At 52.4% G+C, this 15,634-nt stretch overlaps 1 protein-coding gene across 1 annotated transcript in view; it reads right to left on the reverse strand.

Moving 5' to 3' along the window:
- Positions 1-9,004, reverse strand: part of MAL2 (mal, T cell differentiation protein 2) — a 97,231-nt gene extending 88,227 nt beyond the window's left edge. Inside the window, exon 1 of the mRNA XM_063924466.1 lies at positions 8,618-9,004. Coding sequence (XP_063780536.1) covers positions 8,618-8,746 — 129 coding nt within the window. The 5' untranslated portion in view covers positions 8,747-9,004. The remainder of the gene's footprint in view (positions 1-8,617) is intronic.
- Positions 9,005-15,634: the final 6,630 nt, after the last annotated feature.

Below are 15,634 nucleotides of genomic sequence, written 5' to 3' on the forward strand. Positions count from 1 at the left end.
TCCTCCAAGTCCCTAGTAGCCGCAGGCACCACAATAGGTTGATTCAGGTGAAACGCTGAAAACCACCTTAGGGAGAAACTGAGGACAAGTCCTCAATTCCGCCCTGTCCGAATGGAAAAATCAGATGAGGGCTTTTACAGGATAAAGCCGCCAATTCTGACACGCACCTGGACCAGGCCAGGGCCAACAGCATGACCACTTTCCATGTGAGATATTTTAACTCCACATATTTAAGTGATTCAAACCAACGTGACTTTTGGAACCCAAAAACTACATTTAGATCCCAAGGTGCCACTGGAGGCACAAAAGGAGGCTGTATATACAGTACCCCTTTCACAAACGTCTGAACTTCAGGGACTGAAGCTAGTTCTTTTTGGAAGAAAATTGACAGGGCCGAAATTTGAACCTTAATGGACCCCCATTTCAGGCCCATAGATACTCCTGTTTGCAGGAAATGTAGGAATCGACCTAGTTGAAAATTCCTCCGTCGGGGCCTTACTGGCCTCGCACCACGCAACATATTTTCGCCAAATGCGGTGATAATGTTTTGCGGTTATATCTTTCCTGGCTTTGATCAGGATAGGAATGACTTCATCCGGAATGCCTTTCTCCTTCAGGATCCGGCGTTCAACCGCCATGCCGTCAAACGCAGCCGCGGTAAGTCTTGAAACAGACAGGGTCCTTGCTGGAGCAGGTCCCTTCTTAGAGGTAGAGGCCACGGATCCTCCGTGAGCATCTCTTGAAGTTCCGGTTACCAAGTCCTTCTTGGCCAATCCGGAGCCACGAATATAGTGCTTACTCCTCTCCATCTTATAATTCTCAGTACCTTGGGTATGAGAGGCAGAGGAGGGAACACATACACTGACTGGTACACCCACTGTGTTACCAGAGCGTCTACAGCTATTGCCTGAGGGTCCCTTGACCTGGCGCAATACTTGTCGAGTTTTATAAACATGTGGAAGACTTCTGGGTGAAGTCCCCACTCTCCCGGGTGGAGGTCGTGTCTGCTGAGGAAGTCTGCTTCCCAGTTGTCCACTCCCGGAATGAATACTGCTGACAGTGCTATCACATGATTTTCCGCCCAGCGAAGAATCCTTGCAGCTTCTGCCATTGCCCTCCTGCTTCTTGTGTCACCCTGTCTGTTTACGTGGGTGACTGCCGAGATGTTGTCTGAATGGATCAACTCCGGGTGACATTGAAGAAGAGGTCTTGCTGAGCTTAGAGCATTGTAAATGGCCCTTAGCTTCAGGATATTTATGTCCGTGGTCACCAGGACCCAGTCCTGAATGTGCGGCCCTCTAGAAGATGAGCACTCTGCAACCACCACAGGAGAGACACCCTTGTGCTTGGTGACAGGGTTATCCGCTGATGCATCTGAAGATGCGACCCGGACCATTTGTCCAGCAGGTCCCACTGGAAAGTTCTTGCGTGGAATCTGCCGAATGGGATTGCTTCGTAGGAAGCCACCATTTTTCCCAGAACCATTTCATTGATGTACTGAGACTTGGCTCGGTTATAGGAGGTTCCCGACTAGCTCGGATAACTCCCTGACTTTCTCCTCCGGGAGAAACACCTTTTTCTGGACTGTGTCCAGGACCATCCCTAGGAACAGAAGACGAGTCGTCGGAATCAGCTGCGATTTTGGAATATTGAGAATCCAATCGTGCTGCCGCAACACTACCTGAGATAGTGCTACACCGACCTCCAACTGTTCCCTGGATCTTACCCTTTATCAGGGAATCGTCCAAGTAAGGGATAACTAAAATTCCCTTCCTTCGAAGGAGTATCATCATTTCGGCCATTACCTTGGTAAAGACCCGGGGTGCCGTGGACCATCCATACGGCAGCGTCTGAAACGGATAGTGACAGTTCTGTACCATAAACCTGAGGTACCCTTGGTGAGAAGGGTAAATTGGGACATGAAGGTAAGCATCCTTGATGTCCCCAGACATCATGTAGTCCCCTTCTTCCAGGTTCGCAATCACTGCTCTGAGTGACTCAATCTTGAATTTGAACCTCCGTATGTAAGTGTTCAAGATTTTAGATTTAGAATCGGTCTCACCGAGCCGTCCGGCTTCGGTACCACAACAGTGTGGAATAATACCCCGTTCCCTGTTGCAGGAGGGGTACCTTGATTATCACCTGCTGGGAATACAGCTTGTGAATGGCTTCCAAAACTGCCTCCCTGTCAGAAGGAGACATCGGTAAAGCCGACTTTAGGAAACGGCGAGGGGGAGACGTCTCGAATTCCAATTTGTACCCCTGAGATATCACCTGAAGGGTTCAGGGGTCTACTTGCGAGTGAGCCCACTGCGCGCTGAAATTCATTGAGACGGGCCCCCACCGTGCCTGATTCTGCTTGTAAAGCCCCAGCGTCATACTGAGGGCTTGGCAGAGGCGGGAGAGGGCTTCTGTTCCTGGGAACTGGCTGATTTCTGCAGCCTTTTTCCTCTCCCTCTGTCACGGGGCAGAAATGAGGAACCTTTTGCCCGCTTGCCCACGAAAAGACTGCGCCTGATAATACGGCGTCTTCTTATGTTGAGAGGCGACCTGGGGTACAAACGTGGATTTCCCAGCTGTTGCCGTGGCCACCAGGTCTGAAAGACCGACCCCAAATAACTCCTCCCCTTAATAAGGCAATACTTCCAAATGCCGTTTGGAATCCGCATCACCTGACCACTGTCGTGTCCATAACCCTCTACTGGCAGAAATGGACAACGCACTTAGACTTGATGCCAGTCGGCAAATATTCCGCTGTGCATCACGCATATATAGAAATGCATCTTTTAAATGCTCTATAGGCAATAATATACCGTCCCTATCTAGGGTATCAATATTTTCAGTCAGGGAATCCGACCACGCCAACCCAGCACTGCACATCCAGGCTGAGGCGATTGCTGGTCGCAGTATAACACCAGTATGTGTGTCAATACATTTTAGGATACCCTCCTGCTTTCTATCAGCAGGATCCTTAAGGGCGGCCATCTCAGGAGAGGGTAGAGCCCTTGTTCTTACAAGCGTGTGAGCGCTTTATCCACCCTAGGGGGTGTTTCCCAACGCACCCTAACCTCTGGCGGGAAAGGATATAATGCCAATAACATTTTAGCAATTATCAGTTGTTATCGGGGGAAACCCACGCATCATCACACACCTCATTTAATTTCTCAGATTCAGGAAAACTACAGGTAGTTTTTCCTCACCGAACATAATACCCCTTTTTTGGTGGTACTCGTATTATCAGAAATGTGTAAAACATTTTTCATTGCCTCAATCATGTAACGTGTGGCCCTACTGGAAGTCACATTTGTCTCTTCACCGTCGACACTGGAGTCAGTATCCGTGTCGGCGTCTATATCTGCCATCTGAGGTAACGGGCGCTTTAGAGCCCCTGACGGCCTATGAGACGTCTGGACAGGCACAAGCTGAGTAGCCGGCTGTCTCATGTCAACCACTGTCTTTTATACAGAGCTGACACGGTCACGTAATTCCTTCCAACAGTTCATCCACTCAGGTGTCGACCCCCTAGGGGGTGACATCACTATTACAGGCAATCTGCTCCGTCTCCACATCATTTTTCTCCTCATACATGTCGACACAAACGTACCGACACACAGCACACACACAGGGAATGCTCTGATAGAGGACAGGACCCCACTAGCCCTTTGGGGAGACAGAGGGAGAGTTTGCCAGCACACACCAGAGCGCTATATTATATATATATATATATATATATATATATATATATATATATATATATATATACAGGGATAACCTTATATAAGTGTTTTTCCCCTTATAGCTGCTGTATTTTTAATACTGCGCGTAATTAGTGCCCCCCTCTCTTTTTTAACCCTTTCTGTAGTGTAGTGACTGCAGGGGAGAGCCAGGGGAGCTTCCCTCCAACTGAGCTGTGAGGGAAAATGGCGCCAGTGTGCTGAGGAGATAAGGCCGCCGAGAAGGGGGCGGAGCCTATCTCCCGTTTTTCTGTGTATTCTGGCAGGGGTTAAATTCATCCATATAGCCCAGGAGCTATATGTGATGCATTTTTTTTGCCATCCAAGGTGTTTTTATTGCATCTCAGGGCGCCCCCCCCCCAGCGCCCTGCACCCTCAGTGACCGGAGTGTGAAGTGTGCTGAGGAGCAATGGCGCACAGCTGCAGTGCTGTGCGCTACCTTGTTGAAGACAGGACGTCTTCTGCCGCCGATTTTCCGGACCTCTTCTGTCTTCTGGCTCTGTAAGGGGGCCGGCGGCGCGGCTCTAGGACCCATCCATGGCTGGGCCTGTGTTCGATCCCTCTGGAGATAATGTCCAGTGGCCTAAGAAGCCCAATCCACTCTGCACGCAGGTGAGTTCGCTTCTTCTCCCCTTAGTCCCTCGATGCAGTGAGCCTGTTGCCAGCAGGTCTCACTGAACATAAAAAACCTAAAACTAAACTTTTCACTAAGCAGCTCAGGAGAGCCACCTAGTGTGCACCCTTCTCGTTCGGGCACAAAAATCTAACTGAGGCTTGGAGGAGGGTCATAGGGGGAGGAGCCAGTGCACACCAGGTAGTTCTAAAGCTTTACTTTTGTGCCCAGTCTCCTGCGGAGCCGCTATTCCCCATGGTCCTTACGGAGTCCCCAGCATCCACTAGGACGTCAGAGAAACATGTTTTATTGCCGCACACCGTAACGGATTTTGTATTTCAGTATTTAACAAAAAATAAAACTTACTGGGACAAAAGCGCGACAAAGAGGTCTACAGCGAGATGGTAGCGATCGCCTTGCTGATCTTCTGCGCAGACCGAAACAGCAAGAGAATGGAGGGAAGGAGAATGGAGGCTGCAGAGGGGAACACAAGACCCCCTGTCTAACGACGCTTTCCACATAGGGACAGAACGAAGATGGCGTTTCGCTATCAGGGCCAAGCTTGGCAAATTTGCCCAGTCCGCATTAAGGGCCAGATGTACTAAGCATTGGAGAAAGATAAACTAACAACCAATCAGCTCCTATCACAGCCTGTAACATGGCAGTTAGGAGCCGATTGGCTGGTACTTTAGCTCTCTCCACTATCACGGCTTAGTACATCTTCCCCCTAAGAGTAATGGTAGCTGCGGTCTGCGGCGATCGCTAACCAATGCAGAAGATCGCTTTGGCTTTTGTTACATCGCCCGATACCTAAACTACGCCAAAGCAGCCATTTCTACATGGCTTCAGCCCTATTAAATAGACCCTTATACTGTAGGTTCGTTTCTCATTGCTTGACTATACCCACATCATTGCACTGCCCCTGTCACAGCCACTATGGGCCACATAAACATAAATCACACACACAGGCAGGTAATTTCCACCCACACAGCCAAGACACACATCTGCTGAAATACTAAGTGCTGCTGTGAACAGTCCAATTATATGATAGGTCAACCTGTAGCTGATCTACTAGCACCATCCCCCATTGCCTGCAGTAAACGACTTGCCCCTGGCAAGCAGGATTCAGCAGACAAGCTGCGATGTGCTGCGGCCCTGCCCTAGCAGGCTGCCTCCACCCAGGCAGTCACAGACTGTCTCACCTGCCCAGATTCTTTACTTTGTTGTTGATATTCAACTATATCCCAAAACAAAACATGTTATCGCCACGGCACCGCTGTAAACAGGGCCTATTGCTAAAACAGTCAGTCGGTGACATTTACGATGCATAGTTTTCATTCCAGAAATCTTATGGGAAAAGAAGAGATGAAGTCAGGTTCTGGCAGCTGCAGCACAAACACAGACGTGGCCGTTTTGGTGTGAACACAAACAGTATTGTTACAGCACAGAGACCCGAGTAATGAAAGTGCTTTGATGCCATAACACAGCCATGGGGGATAGCAATCTAATGGGGAGATGTATCAAGGCTTGGAGAGATAAAATACCAATCAGCTCCGGACTGACAATTCCCAAACACAGCCTCTGTAGGTGCTGGGTACACCCCCCATCAATGATGTTCAGGTGGGCAGCTCGCCCCCGATAGTGACACTGGTGAAACACCCCCCCCTTTTCATGTGCGCACAAATGCACTGCCCCCACAACCCTGCCAGCATGGAATCCTAGCGGAAAATACATCTCCCCTATTATCTATGGCAAGGCAGAAATATGGTCGACATACATTAAATCGACAGGGTCAAAAGGTTGACTGGAAATGGCCGACTCAAGTTGGGTTTTTTTGGTGACTTTTTCTGGGGCGGATAGAGAGACATCCCTAGCTCCCGAGAGATCAGTCATGAACCGAATACAGTCGGCTAGTCCCACCCACTTCAGCAAAAGTGCAGTGGTACGGTCGCATAAATGTGCTTCATTGCCCACTTACCCGCTAACTGCTCCTTTGTGGAACTGAACCCGCTCGGTGATGCCATTTGCATGGTCATGCCCTGCCCACCTTCTCATCTCTCACAGCCAGGCAGGAGAAGGTGGCATGGAAGCAGTTATGTCATGGCTGAAATTATCTCGTTACCGGAGCGAATATTCACCCTAATGATGTGTCTGCGTACCCCATTTCTACAGCCATCTCATGCACATACAGTGTGCCACCTGGCGCGGGCGATGTGAACGCGGGCCCACTGAATGCATAAATGGGCCCAACCGGTGTTTTCTCTAATCTTGCACAATGTAAAATGATAGTGTTATTTAATGACTGGTGGAGTCTACCCATTGGTATGTATCCTGAATACAAGTAAAGCAAGTTCCTGCCTTAGGGGTATATTCAATTAGGGTCGGATCCATTTAAAAAGTCGAATTGAGATGAGGGCTCCAGAGGAGGAGAGGGGGGGGGAGCCGCGGGAGACCAGCAGGGACAGCCGCGTTACAATAGCGCTGCAGAAGGACATCTCACAGCCACCTGACCTCACAGCAGTGTCCACCCGGCTCCAGCAAGCGTGTGACACCCTGCTGCAGCGCTATGCTGTGCTGTAGCGCTTCTCTCCCCTGTATGCCCGCGGCTGTCCCCCCCCCTCCCCCCCCCCCCCTCCTCCTCTGGGTCCCACATCTCAGTCCGGCATTTTTTTTATGTCGGACTGAGATGGTTGGGAACGGGGCCAAATCCTGTCGAATTTGGCCCCGTTTCACTCAAAAGAACGTGAATCGGCAGCTATGCCGCCGATTCACGTATTATTCGACAAGTCGAATTCCACGACTTGTCGAATAAAAACTGATGGGACTGAATAGGTCGAATCGACCCTAATTGAATATACCCCTAAATCACCACATTAACAGTCTCCTTAAAAATGTATGAGGGGTACATACGCTTTTCCACGTACACAGTGATAGATTATATCTTAACCACTCAGCAAATCCCCTTACTGGCATCCTACAGGGAGATCGAGTTCCTCACCCACAGCAGCAACTCCCTGGCACAAAATACTCCGCCCTACACCCTCTTATTTGGCTCTGACCTGCACCTCACCTCTGGCGAGACTTCTCCTCGCTCATGCAACTCCCTATCCGGCCGGACCACTGTGAATGTCGCCATTGACCATGCAGACTTCTGTTGCGTAGGTGGGTATACCTAATCCTAATACCTAACCCTAATTGCAGCCTAAACCTAAAAATCATCCAAAGGGCCCGAATCAGAAACGACCGCAGTAAAACAGATGCTGTGTTTTTGTGCGAGTTCAGGCAGCCGTAAAGTGCAGCCGCGATCACTCGCCGTTCATCGCATCTAATTGGATTGACCCCCATAAATTATATTGGGTTACAGTTTCCTTGTGCAGAAATCACACCCATGTATATCAAAACACATTAAAAAAAAAGAAAAAAAAGTCTGAAAATAAACCAAATCGCAAATACGTATATTGGCTGTAAACACTGAGAGAAGGCGCTGTAAGGGGTTAGAAGCGAGTCACCCTGGCCCGATCCACCCTGGGGTGTGATATGGATATTATAGCCTGGTGAACTTTATTTCGCAGCGCTGTTTACACTATGCACAGTGCTTGAGGAAGAACACAGCAGGTGATTATCTGCAAAGCTTCATCCACGGGCGCTCTGCATAAAGCAGATTCACTGTTCCAGAATAACCTGCACCGCTGTCTATATACACCCTACCCACCGGCACACAATGACAGACATATAATCCCTCTGTGCATTTGGGAGATTGTATGGAACAAAGCATAATGGCGTGAAACAAAAACATGCAAAATTTCAACAGAAAAAAATAAAAAATAAAATACTGCGTTGCTTCAAGACAAATCACTGCTAGCATTAGACACATGGAACCGTCTCCCAGCCAAGGGAATAGAGGGAACAACATGAATGTTTTACATGAGCGGGTTTTAAGAATAGCATTGGTAAATGCAATAGATAAGAACCGTGCCCGCTGTGGCACACCCTATGTTCTCCTATACATTACTGCAAACAAATGCATATTAATAATAAGCACAATTCTTATAGGAAGGAAAGGCTTATTTGCACTCTGTCAGCTGCTGTCGCACTACATATCCCAGCATCACCCAGGAGCCACAGGTTGCCTAGCCTGGTGACTTGCAGCAGAATAAGCATGTGTGTGCAGTAAGAGACACATGCACACATTGCACAGAGTCTGGGCTGCAGGAATAACCCCAGCAGACATGCAATGTAACCTGGATCAGGGCACAGGGGGGCTACTCACTATTTCCAGGCAGATGAAGGCTCCGGAGTAGGTCCTGAGAACCTCTGGCCCGGTGGGCAGGCTGACAGAGGCCGCTGGGTAGGAGACGGTGGCGGGGCTGGGCACCGGGGGGACTCCCTGCTCGGCCATGCTCGCTCCGTGTGACCCGGGGAAGCTGCAGCCCAGCACAACAGTGATGCTGCGGAATCACCTGGCCGGGCACACCTGGGAGCCGTCACCTGACAGGTGTAACAGCCCCGCCCCCCGGTCCTGCTGCTGCAGGTCTGTGCTGGGGGTAGTGACAAGAGGGGAGGGGAGGGGAGGGGAGGGAGAAGGACGAGCCAGGGCGGGAGAGGTGGCAGAAGGGGGAGCAGATGAGGGAACAAGAGGGGGGAGCAGGAGGTGACAGGAGGGGAGGGAGGCAGGAGAACTGACAGGATGGGAGAGTAGGAGAGATGACAGGAGGGGGAGCAGAAGAGGGAACAGGAGGGGGGAGCAAGTGGTGACAGGAGGGGGGAGCAGTGACAGCAGGGGGGAGAAGGAGGGGAGAGAGGAGGTGACAGGAGAGGGGGAGCAGGAGAGGTGACAGGAGGGGAGAGTAGGAGAGGTGACAGGAGGGGGGAGCAGGAGAAGTGACAGGAGGGGGAGAAGGAGGGGAGGGAGGAGGTGACAGGAGGGGAGCACAGGAGAGGTGACAGGAGGGAGAGCATGTGGTGACAGGAGGGGGGAACAGGAGAGGAGAGTAGGAGAGGTGACAGGAGTGGGGAGCAGGAGAGGTGAGAGGAGGGAGAGCAGGTGGTGACAGGAGGGGGGAGCAGGAGAAGTGACAGGAGGGGGGAGAAGGAGGGGAGAGAGGAGGGGGGAGTAGGAGAGGTAACAGGAGGGGGGAGCAGGAGAAGTGACAGGAGGGGGGAGAAGGAGGGGAGAGAGGAGGTGACAGGAGGTGAGCGCAGGAGAGGTGACAGGAGGGTGAGCAGGTGGTGACAGGGGGGAGAGTAGGAGAGGTGACAGGAGGGGGGCGCAGGAGAGGTGACAGGAGGGGAGAGTAGGAGAGGTGACAGGAGGGAGAGCAGATGGTGACAGGAGGGTGGAGCAGGAGAGGTGACAGGAGGAAGAGCAGATGGTGACAGGAGGGAGGAGCAGGAAGTGATAGGAGGGGGGAAGCATGAGGTGACAGAGGGGGGAGCAGGAGAGGTGGCAGCAGGAGGTGTCAGAAGGGGAGAGTGGAGGTGACAGGAGGGTAGAGTAGGAGAGGTGACAGGAGGGAGAGCAGATGTTGACAGAAGGTGGGAGCAGGAGGTGACAGGTGGGGAGAGTAGAGGAGGTGACAGGAGGGGGGAGCAGATGAGGTGACAGGAGAGGTGGCAGGAGGGAGAGCAGATGGTGACAGGAGGGAGCAAGAGAGGTGACAGAAGGGTGGAGCAGGAGAGGTGACAGGAGAGTAAAACAGGAGAGCTGACAGGATGGTAGAGCAGGAGAGGTGACAGGAGGGTAGAGCAGGGGGGGGAGACAGGAGATAAGAGCAGGAGAGGTGACAGGAGGGGAGAACAGGGGAGGTGACAGGAGGGTACAGCAGGAGAGGTGACAATAGAGGGGAGCAGGAGAGGAGAGTGGGAGGTGATGGGAGAGGTAACAGGAGGGTTAGTGCAACAGAGATGACAGGAGGGGGGGGAGCTGGAGATGTGACAGGAGGGGAGAGAATTAGAGGTGACTGGAGGGGTGAGCGAGAGGTGACAGGTGGGGATAGTGGAAAGTGACAGGAGGGGAGAGCATTAGAGGTGACAGGAGGGTAGAGCGGGAGGTGACAGGATGGGGGAGTAGGAGAGGTGACAGGAGGGGAGAGCAGGAGAGTTGACAGGAGGGTAGAGCAGGAGGGGAGAGGAGGGGAGAGCGAGAGGTGACAGGAGGGAAGAGCGGGAAGTAACAGGAGAGAAGAGCAGGAGAGGCGACAGGAGGGTAGAGCGGGAGGTGACAGGATGGGAGAGCAGGAGAGGAGACAGGAGGAGAGAGCGGGAGGTGACAGGAGGGGAGAGCAAGAGGTGACAGGAGGGGAGAGCAGGTGACGGGAACAGGAGGGGACAACAGGAGATGACAGGAAGGGAGAGCAGGAGAGGTGACAGAAGGGTAGAGCAAGTGACGGGAGCAGGAGGAGATAAGAGGGGACAGCAGGATATGACAGGAAGGGAGAGCAGGAGAGGTGACAGGAGGGTTGAGCAGGTGATGGGAGCAGGAGATTACAGAAGGGGACAGCAGGAAGTGAGAGCAGGAGAGGTGACAAGAGGGGAGAGTAGGAGAGGTGACAGGATGGGGGAGCAGGAGAGGTGACACCAGGAGGTGACAGGAGGGTAGAGCAGGTGAGGTGACAGGTGGGAGAGCAGATGTTGACAGGAGGGGGGAGAAGGATGGGGGGAGCAGGAGGTTACAGGAGGGGAGAGAAGAGGTGACAGGAGGGTAGAGCAGGAGAGGTGACAGGAGGGAGAGCAGATGGTGACAGAAGGGGGGGCAGGATAGGTGACCGAAGGGTGGAGCATGAGAGTAAAACAGGAGAGATGACAGGATGGTAGAGCAGGAGAGGTGACAGGAGGGTAGAGCAGGAGAGGTGACAGGAGATAAGAGCAGGAGAGGTGACAGGAGGGGGGGAGCAGGAAAGGAGAGCGGGAGGTGATTGGAGTGGTAACAGGAGGGTTATTGGAACAGAGGTGACAGGAGAGGAGAGCAGGGGAGGTGACAGGAGGGTAGAGCAGGAGAGGTGACAGGAGGGTACAGCAGGAAAGGTGACAATAGAGAGGAGCAGGAGAGGAGAGCGGGAGGTGATAGGAGAGGTAACAGGAGGGTTAGTGCATCAGAGATGACAGGAGGGGAGAGCAGGAGAGGTGACATGAGGGGGGAGCAGGAGAGGTGACAGGAGGTGAGAGAGGAGGTGACAGGAGGGGAGAGCAGGAGAGGTGACAGGAGGGAGAGCAGATGGTGATATGAGGGTGGAGCAGGAGAGGTGACAGGAGGGAACGCAGATGGTGGCATGAAGGGGGAGCAGGAGGTGACAGGAGGGAGAGCAGATGGTGACAGGAGGGTAGAGCAGGAGAGGTGATAGAAGGGTGGAGCAGGAGAGGTGACGCAGGAGGTGACAGGGGGGAGAGGAGGTGACAGGAGGGTAGAGCAGGAGAGGTGACAGGAGGGAGAGCAGATGTTGACAGGAGGGGGGAAGGAGGGAGGAGCAGGAGGTGACAGGAGGGGAGAGTAGAGGAGGTGACAGGAGGGGGGAGCAGGAGAGGTGACAGGAGGGGAGAGAGGAGGTGACAGGAGGGTAGAGCAGGAGAGGTGACAGGAGGGAGAGCAGATGGTGACAGGAGGGTGGAGCAGTAGAGGTGACAGGAGAGTAAAACAGGAGAGGTGACAGGAGGATAGAGTAGGAGAGGTGACAAAAGAGGGGAGCAGGAGAGGAGAGCGGGAAGTTATAGGAGAGGTAAAAGGAGGGTTAGTGCAACAGAGATGACAGGAGGGGAGAGCAGGAAAGGTGACAGAAGGGGAGAGCAGATAGGTGACAGGAGGGGAGAGCAGGAGAGGTGACTGGAGGGGTGAGCGAGAGGTGACAAGTGGGGATAGTGGGAGGTGACAGTAAGGGAGAGCAGGAGAGGTGACAGAAGGGTAGAGCAGGAGGTGACAGGATGGGAGAGTAGGAGAGGTGAGAGGAGGGGAGAGCAAGAGGTGAGAGGAGGGGAGAGCGAGAGGTGACAGGGAAGAGCGAGAAGTAACAGGAGGGGAGAGCAGGAGAGGCGACAGGAGGGTAGAGCGGGAGGTGACAGGATGGGAGAGCAGGAGAAGTGACAGGAGGGGAGAGCAGGAGAGGAGAGCGGGAGGTGACAGGAGGGGAGAGCAAGAGGTGACAGGAGGGGACAACAGGAGATGACAGGAAGAGAGAGCAGGAGAGGTGACAGGAGGGTAGAGCAGGTGACGGGAGCAGGAGGAGATAAGAGGGGACAGCAGGATATGACAGGAAGGGAGAGCAGGAGAGGTGACAGGAGGGATGAGCAGGTGATGAGAGCAGGAGATGACAGAAGGGGACAGCAGGAGGTTAGAGCAGGTGACACTGGAACAGGAGGGGAGAGTGGGAGAGGTGACTGAAGGGGGGAGCAGGAGGTGACAAGAGGGGAGAGCAGGATAGATGACATCAGAGTAGAGTAGGAGAGGTGACAAGTGGGATAGCCAGAGGGAAGAGCAGGAGAGGTGATATGAGGGAAGAGACAGGAGGGGAGAGCAGGAGGAGGAAGGGTGGGATAGGTGACAGGAGGGGTGGAGCAGAAGGTGACAGGAGTGGTGGGGGGACAGGAAAGGTGACAAAAGGGGAGGGTTGGAGAGGTGACAGGAGGGGAGAGCAGGAGCCATGTGTAACAAGGAAAATGCTAAAAAGAAGTATTCCAGTAATATTCTGGAAAATGGAAGCTAATAGGTTAATTAAATGAGAACTATTATATTATTACAATCTAAAATGAATGTAAATATATACCACATTTCAGCAATTTATTTTATCATTTACTATGATAGCTTTATGTTTTCTGTACTGCGCTGCTTTGCTGCATGTTAAGCACATTGCCTGTCATACTCCATCCAGCACACGTACAGTAGCGCTATTTATTCTCTCTCCAGGGGTGTCGTGGACAACCCAAGAGGGGGAATAGGTGTCGGTATCCCAGCGGTCGGGATCCCGTCGCCGCTATGCTGAGCGCCAGGAACCCGACAGCCGGGATGTTGAATGCATCCCGATGGAGCATCCGTGTTACATTACTTGAAACTGTTGCAAAAATGACTCACTGTGCACTGACAACACGTTACTGTAAGGGTTAAAGTTACTGTCATTCAAGCCATATACTTGATACAGTGAATGAACTCCAAGCCCAACACAAGCGTGGCTATTTAGTATTTACCAGTGTGTCTGTACTCTTACATACACATTATTATACGTGCCACCATACACTCTCTGCAAGAGCACAGACTGGGGGTCATTCCGAGTTGATCGTAGCTGTGGTAAATTTAGCACAGCTACGATCAGGCACTCAGACATGCGGGGGGACGCCCAGCACAGGGCTAGTCCGCCCCGCATGTCAGTGCCGCCCCCCCCGCAGAAATGCAAAAGCTTCGCACAGCGGCGATCCTTTTGCATTGCAGGAGTAACTCCCGGCCAGGGCAGCTCCTGCAGCTGGTCAGGAGAACCTCCTCATTCGGACCCGATCACACGCTAGCTTTTTTTGCAGCACTGCGATCGGGACTGAACTGCGCATGCGTATGCACCGTAATGTGCAGGAGCGTTGGCCGCCGGCGATCGCGGATAGCGACAGATTTTATGAAGAAAGCGATCGCATCGGTGGTCGCAAGAAGATTAACAGGAAGAGGCCGTTTGTGGATGGCAACTGACCGTTTCCAGGGAGTGTCTGGGAAAACGCAGACGTGTCCAGCCGTTCTGAAGAAGGGTTTCTGACGTCAGCATCGGTCCGGATCAACGCAGCGGCTGAGTAAGTCCTGGGCTGTGCAGAGACTTGTGCAGCTCTCTGCACATCCATTCGCACCCCTGCACAGCGATTAGCCCCTCCCCCTGTAGGCGGCGATTACCTGGTCGCAGCAGTGCAAAAAACGCCTACTTCCGACCAGTTCTGAATGAGGGCCTGTATATGATGGAAGATTGCTCTGTTCAATGTGCACTTTTTTGTCATATTATACCCCTTTCACACCGCACAAATAACCCGGTGTCGACGCGGTATATTGCTGGGTCGACGCGGGTCGTTGTGCGGTGTGAAAGGGGTCACTGACAAATACCCGGGTGGCCTGACCTGGTAATTCTACCTGGGAATAAAGAAGGGTTATTCCCAGGTTATTACCGGGTCAGGTGCAGTGTGAACGGGTTGCCGAGTCCAGAGACGGACCTAACCAATATGATGCCCTAGGCAAGATTTTGGCTGGTGCCCCCTAGCACCACCAATAGTTCCACCTCTGATCCTGCGCCCCTTTCCCAGCACCATCACCCCTCACCCATAGCAGACCTCATTCTAGTATTCCTACCCTCTATATTTTAAATTGGAACAGTGCGCACATTTGGCGCACAGCCCAAAAAGAGGTGTGCTCTTGCTGGGAAGGGTCATGGCCACACAATAGTACCCCCAGTTCAAATTACGCCACACAGTAGTGCAACTTTATTCACATTTTATCATGCGATTACACCACACAGTAGTACTACTTTACTTCATATACGTTACTACTTACAAAAGTGCCCCTTTTTCACATTACACCACACCATATTGCTCCTTATTCACATTACACCACATTATATTGCTCCTTATTCACATTACACCGCACCATATTGCTCTTTTTTCACATTAGACCATACTGTAGTGCCCTTTCTATATGTTACACCACACAGTAGAGCACTTTTCTCTGACGTCCTAAGTGGATGCTGGGACTCCGTAAGGACCATGGGGAATAGCGGCTCCGCAGGAGAATGGGCACAACTAAAGAAAGCTTTAAGACTACCTGGTGTGCACTGGCTCCTCCGACTATGACCCTCCTCCAGACCTCAGTTAGAATCTTGTGCCCGGCTGAGCTGGATGCACACTAGGGGCTCTCCTGAGCTCCTAGAAAGAAAGTATATTTTAGGTTTTTTATTTTACAGTGAGATCTGCTGGCAACAGACTCACTGCAGCGAGGGACTAAGGGGAGAAGAAGCAAACCTACCTGACTGGAGATAGTTTGGGCTTCTTAGGCTACTGGACACCATTAGCTCCAGAGGGATCGAACACAGGACCCGACCTCGATCGTTCGGTCCCGGAGCCGCGCCGCCGTCCCCCTTACAGAGCCAGAAGCAAGAAGTGGTCCGGAAAATCGGCGGCAGAAGACCTCGGTCTTCAACAAGTTAGCGCACAGCACTGCAGCTGTGCGCCATTGCTCCTCATGCACACCTCACACTCCGGTCACTGATGGGTGCAGGGCGATGGGGGGGGGGGGGGGGGGGCGCCCTGAGCAGCAATATAAACACCTTGGCTGGCAAATCAT

The sequence above is a fragment of the Pseudophryne corroboree genome, chromosome 5 (assembly GCF_028390025.1).
Source record: "Pseudophryne corroboree isolate aPseCor3 chromosome 5, aPseCor3.hap2, whole genome shotgun sequence".
In the NCBI taxonomy this organism is placed as follows: Eukaryota; Metazoa; Chordata; class Amphibia; order Anura; family Myobatrachidae; genus Pseudophryne; species Pseudophryne corroboree.